The sequence below is a fragment of the Rana temporaria genome, chromosome 12 (genome assembly GCF_905171775.1).
Source record: "Rana temporaria chromosome 12, aRanTem1.1, whole genome shotgun sequence".
Taxonomy (NCBI): domain Eukaryota; kingdom Metazoa; phylum Chordata; class Amphibia; order Anura; family Ranidae; genus Rana; species Rana temporaria.
The window spans coordinates 147,308,946-147,315,340 of NC_053500.1; the positions used below are offsets into that span (position 1 = coordinate 147,308,946).

The window sequence follows — 6,395 nt, forward strand, 5'->3', positions numbered from 1 at the left end:
GTCCTGCAATTTGTTAGGCGACAATCGCGGCAAAATCACGTCTCGATTGGGGTGATATGGAAAGTAATGCATCGTCGATCGACCTTAAGTAATTGATTATGTTGTGAAGTTTTTGAGGCGTGTGTTGGACCGGAGGTTGGAGGCTTCAGCGCTACAGTGTCCCGGAGCCACTGCCAGCTATGGCCAGGTGGCTTCCAGGTACCAATCTCCGCCCGATTTAATTGGCCGGGAGTTCAGGTATCTCGGAGTTGTGTATTAAGCTGCCCGGGCGTAGTTATTTAGTTATAAATAGTGTAGTGTCTTTATTTCTCTTTCCTTCTCTCTCCCTCCATGCCCAATTCTTTTTTTCTATCCACCCCTCTCTTTCCTTCTCTCTATTTTTTTCTTTCCTTCTCTCTCCCTCCATCCCTATTTCCTTTTCTCTTTAGTTCTCTGCCTCTTTTTTTCCCTTCTCTCTCTCTCTCTCTTTCCTTTGCGCTCTCTCTCTCCATCCCGTTCTTTCCTTTCCCCCCTCTCTCTTCCCTCCCTTCTCTCTTTATCTTCTCTTCCCTTCCGTTCCTAGACATCGTTTTAAGGAGTGCTGCAGTCCAGGATCTTTTTCTATCCTCTTTCATCCTTCTCGCGCTCCATCCCTTTCTTTCCCTCCATCCCTTTCTTTCCCTCCATCCCTTTCTTTCCCTCCATCCCTCTTTTTTTCTTTCATTCTCTTCCTTTCTTTCCTTCCTTCTCTCCCTTTCTTTCTCTATCTTTCCTCCCTTCTCTTTCTCGCTCTTTCATTCTCTCTCTCCCCCTCCATCTTTCTCGCTCTTTCATTCTCTCTCTCTCCCCCTCCATCTCTCTTTTCCTTCTCTCTTTCGTTCCTTCTCTTTCTTTCCCTCCGTCTCTTTTCCCTTCACTTTCTCTCTCTATTTCATTTTCTCCCTCTTGCTCTCTTTCTTCTCTCCCTCTTCCTTTCCATCTCTCTCTTTCCATCATCTGACTTAACCCGCTCAGAGGGGGCGGGCCTTATAGCACAGAGGCTTAGGCCTCGTACACACGATCGGACATGTCTGCTGGGAGATTTTGGTCTGATGTGTGTACACACCATCAGACCAGAATACGCGGTGACGATGACACGGCGATGTGCGCGACCCAGGAAGTTCAATGCTTCCACGCATGCGTCAAATCACTTCGACGCATGCAGGGGATTTCGGTCCGATGGACAGGTTTCCACCGGACATGTTTCTTAGCATGCTAAGAAACTTTTGTGCGCTGGAAACCTGTCCGCTAGGTCCTACAAACGGTCGGACATGTCTGCGGAAACTGGTCCGGACGGACTAGTTTCAGCGGACATGTTCGGTCGTGTGTACAAGGCCTTAGAGGTGAGCCTTGCAGCACTGGGGTCTTTGGTTCAAATCCTGACCAGGACACTATCTGCATGTTCTCCCTGTGCTTGCGTGGGTTTCCTCCCACACTACAAAGACATGCCACCTTTGCGTTGGTGGTGCAGTGGCGAGCATAGCTGCTTTCTAAGTAGATAACCCGGGTTCAATCCCCGGCCAACGCCATCTCCAAGATATCTTCCTCCCCTTCTAAGTGTATTGAGTCCCCAGGGGTTATACAGATTAAGTGTTGAGTACTGTATTTATCGGCGTATAACACGCACCCTAAATTTAAGAGGGAAGTTTCAGGAGGAAAAAAAACTTTCCTACGGCCCCCTGCTTATAACACGCAGGCACAGTTTACCGTCTATTTCCAGGGTAAAAAAAGTGAGTGTTATACGCCAATAAACTACAGTATATAAGAAAAAGAAAAGAGATTGTGGGACTTTAACTGAATGAAACGAACCAATGAGCATAATAATTACAAAGGGCGTACATACATATAAATTGGTAGAGAAGGTATATAAAATGTAATATAATAAAAATAGGTCTCAGATATCATCAAAACAATTGATAGTACACAATTATTCCAATATGATACCCACATAATAATGGACCTCGGGTATGTGGGCCCAAATTGTACCGGTAACATTTATACATGGATAAGAATGTCTCGTTATAATAAAAAACAGATATTGCATGTAGTTACTGTGACGTAGCATCGTAGAAAAGCTCTACGCGTTTCGTCATCACCATACCACTCATCAGGAGCAGACGTATTTCTTGGGAGGATCTATAATAGGGTAAAAAATGCCAAGATACTATGATGGTAGAAAAGGGGGGGGGGAGAAGCTATGGAACAAGGATAAAGAAGGGGGAGCACAACGGACCCCAAACACCTTCACCTCGCTGTAGTCAAATAGATAAAATTGTTGACGATATTAATAAATGGAGGCAATATAGCTGACGTCATCCCCGGGAGCGGAGGCGGGAACAAGGCGCTGCGCATGTTTTTCTTTGGATGGAAATGTTGGAGGAAAGTTCTCTCTTTCCTCCTGAGTATGAATGGGAGCAGACAGGGAATGTCTAAATACAGGACCTTCACTGGGACCTGCGGTGAAAAAGGCATCTAGTAAAATTATTCTTATTATATTTTCAAATTTTATTTAACAAAACATTTATCTGTGTCTTTCGTCACTTCATTAAAATGTTCTACCTACAAGCGTTTGTGTGATCTCTCTTTGCACGTTGCGAATACAACCCCCCCCCCCCCAAAAAACGTAAAACTATCGCATAAAAAAACGGCGATAAAACAATCCCTTGCAAACTTTTACGTTGCGATTTTCATCCAGTCATCCCACACACAGAAGCCGGCATGGAGGGGCTCGGCGAAGGTGTCGGTAAAGGTGTGGAGGTGTCGAGTCGTCTCGCCCAGCTCATAAAAGGACACGGCCCCGCGCTCGTAATCCAAACAGACCTTCAATCGATGACCGGAGACCTTTTCAGCCAAGGGGACCTCTTTACCATCATGGATTACAGAATACAGACTCTCGTTGTACCTACGAAGACACCAGGATTTGTTGTTGTCTCCAAAATAGGAGTGATCCCCGCTCCTGTCTATAGTGGGGTAACACACGCCTATCCTCCAGTTTCCGACATCGCCGGTCTCCACTTCCCACGAATGGCGCCCTGAAGAGAAGCGGTTGGCGCTCATCACCTGTGGGTAGTACTGGAACCTCTGAGGGTGATAGAGTTTCATCTCTGATTTGGATATAGTCTTTAGGTCACTCGATATGTCGATGTCCTCACAAGCCGTGTTCACGTCCAGTAGGACTTCTGTTGTCTCCCGCCTAGAAATCCTTTTCACACCCGTTACAAAATCCGACAGACCGCCATACAGCGTCTCCGAGATACGACCTTCACTCAGATCATTGCCGAGGACTTGATCGTCCTGCTTTGTGTCCTCCTCGTCCTTTTTCCTTGTGGCGAGAGTCTCATGCATGAGGGATTGTCCTTCTTGTAAGACGGTGAATGGATCGATCGTTTTTAGCAGGCTTTCAATCTGCTCCATCTTTGTGGATAACTCTTCCGCTTCGATTTCAAGCTTCTTGACCGCCTGAGAGACGAAGGCCGAGACCCGTTCCCGCTGGCTGGAGATCTCGCTCAGGACGCTCTTCTCGTGCTCCTCCAGCCGTCTCTTGATGTCTTGGAAGAGGGTCACGACTCTACGCGTTTCCACCACTACTTTGTCCTCATTTTTTTTCCTGTGCTCTTTTAGTTTCTGGAGTTTCTTCTCAACCTTCTCCTGCTTGGACACCAGTTTTTTCTGGACGGTTCTCAGGATTTCCTTCTTCTTGTCAGAGACGTCCTTCAAAAGACTAATTTTGTGTTTCTTGTGTTCTCCATCCAGCCGGCAGGAAACACAAATATAGGCGCGGTCCTCTGTGCAGAAATACTCCAGAACCTTCTTGTGTATGGGACATTTTCTGTTCTTGAAGGAAACAGTGGGCTCTACGAAGAGGTGCTCGGGTGAGGTGCTGTGGACTCTTAGGTGGTTTTCACATAGGGAACACTCACACAGTAGACAGGATTTCACAGCGGCTACGGAAGTATGAATGCAGTTTGTACACAAGATTTGGTTCTCTTCTCTCTTGGGCTCGGTAGAGAGGAAGCGTTGTGCAATGTTATTCAAAGTCGTGTTCTTTCTCAACGCCGGGCGCTCTCCAAACTCCTCCCTGCACTCCGGACAGTTGTACGTTCCACAGCGCTGCTGTGTATCCAGCACTTGGTGAATACAGAGCCGGCAGAAGTTGTGTCCGCATCTCAGGGTGACGGGATCCGTATAGATGTTCAGACAGATGGAGCAGTCCAGTTCATCCCTCACATCTCCCGACGCCATTTCTGAAATAAAAAATAAAAAAATAAAAAAAGTGTTCTACCTAGAAAACGGAAGGTGGCGCTCATCGTTTTACTGCACAAAATCATATAAAAAGAGAAGGAAGGAGCTTAAAGGGGAGGTTCACCCTAAAAACGACTTTCCCTTATTACACTGCCCCCCCACATTACAATACGATTATGCCTATTACTTTTTTTTCGATGCTGTACATACCTTCGTACAGCTATTCACCCGTGGCTTCCGAGTCCCACGGGAGTGGGCGTTCCTAACATGGTGGTGATTGACGCTTTGACAAAAAACGAGCTCCCCCCGTCATGTAAGCCACGTCACGATTGGCGAAAGGAGCCGAACGGCGATGTGCAGTATAGCGCCAACTCGCCGTTCGACTCCTTTCGCCAAACGTGACGCGGCTTACGCGACGGGGGGGGGAGCTAGTTTTTTGTCAAAACGTCAATCACCAGCATGTGAGGAACGCACACTCCCGCGGGACTCGCAACCCGGAAGCCACGGGTGAATAGCTGTACGAAGGTATGTACAGCATCAAAAAAAAAGTAATAGGCATAATCGTATTGTAATGTGGGGGGGCAGTGTAATAAGGGAAAGTCGTTTTTAGGGTGAACCTCCCCTTTAACCACTTCAGTCCCGGACCATTATGCAGCTAAAAGGACCAGGCCCCTTTTTGCGATTCGGCACTGCGTCGCTTTAACTGACAATTGCGCGGTCGTGCGACGTGGCTCCCAAACAAAATTGGCGTCCTTTTTTTCCCCACAAATAGAGATTTCTTTTGGTGGTATTTGATCGCCTCTGCGGTTTTTATTTTTTGCGCTATAAACAAAAATAGAGCGACAATTTTGGAAAAAAAAAAATGCAATATTTTTTACTTTTCGCTAAAATAAATATCCCCCAAAAATATATAAAAAATCTTTTTTCCCTCAGTTTAAGCCGATACGTATTCTACATATTTTTGGTAAAAAAAAAAAAAAAATCGCAATAAGCGTTTATTGATTGCTTTGCGCAAAAGTTATAAACGTCTACAAAATAGGGGGTCGTTTTATGTCATTTTTATTAATAATTTGTTTTTTTCTAGTAATGGCGGCGATCAGCGATTTTTATCGTGACTGCGACATTATGGCGGACACATCGGACACCTTTGACAGAATTTTAGGACCATTGTCGTTTTTACAGCGATCAGTGCTATACAATGCTCTGATTACTGTGAAAATGACACTGGCAGTGAAGGGGTTAACCTGTAGGGGGCGCTAAAAAGGTTAAGTGTTCCCTAATGTGTGTTTCTTACTGTAGGGGGGCGTGGCTGGGCGTGTGACGTCACTGATCGTCGTTCCCTATGACAGGAAACAGACGATCAGTGACGGAAGCACGGGGAGATGTTTCTTTACACTCACCTCTCCCCGATCTTCAGCTCTGTGACCCGATCACGGGAAACCAGCGGCGATCGGGTCTGCGGTCCGGTCACGGAGCACAGGACCGGGTCGCGAGCGCACCACCGCCGGCGCGCTCGCGACTCACGGCTGGGCTTCTTAAAGGAGACGTACAGGTACTTCCATATGCCCAGCCGTGCCATTCTGCCGCCGTATTTAGTTGCGCGGCGGTTAAAGTGATTGTAAACCCTTACAGACCACCTTAACCTACAGATAGGCCTAGATTAAGACTTACCTGTCGGTGCAACAAATCTCTCCCAACTCTAAAAGGTTTAGGAGATATTTGCAGAAATAGCGGCACCGATGTCTACGGCGCATGCGCGGGAGTGACGTCATCGCTGTTCCGGCCAGTCACAGTGCCGGAGCACTGATAGCGGAAGTCACTCCGGGTATCATGGCGGCGACGGAGGAGGTGACCGAGGAGGGCTGCGGGGGCTTCAGTGTCAGGTAATTCATAACGAGTCAGTATGCTTATATATTTATACATGGAAATCATACAGATGAGGGGGGGGGGGGACATACAAACTCCATACAGATGAGGGGGGGGGGGGGGACATACAAACTCCATACAGATGAGGGGGGGGGACATACAAACTCCATACAGATGAGGGGGGGGACATACAGATGAGGGGGGGGACATACAAACTCCATACAGATGAGGGGGGGGGACATACAAACTCCATACAGATGAGGGGGGGA

At 47.2% G+C, this 6,395-nt stretch overlaps 1 protein-coding gene across 1 annotated transcript; it reads right to left on the minus strand.

Annotated features, from left to right (window-relative positions):
- Nucleotides 1–2,627: 2,627 nt before the first annotated feature.
- Nucleotides 2,628–4,281, minus strand: LOC120919136 (E3 ubiquitin-protein ligase Midline-1-like). Its single transcript, XM_040331161.1, has one exon. The coding sequence runs from the start codon at nucleotides 4,258–4,260 to the stop codon at nucleotides 2,692–2,694; it is 1,569 nt and encodes a 522-aa protein (XP_040187095.1). The 5' UTR covers nucleotides 4,261–4,281; the 3' UTR covers nucleotides 2,628–2,691.
- Nucleotides 4,282–6,395: the final 2,114 nt, after the last annotated feature.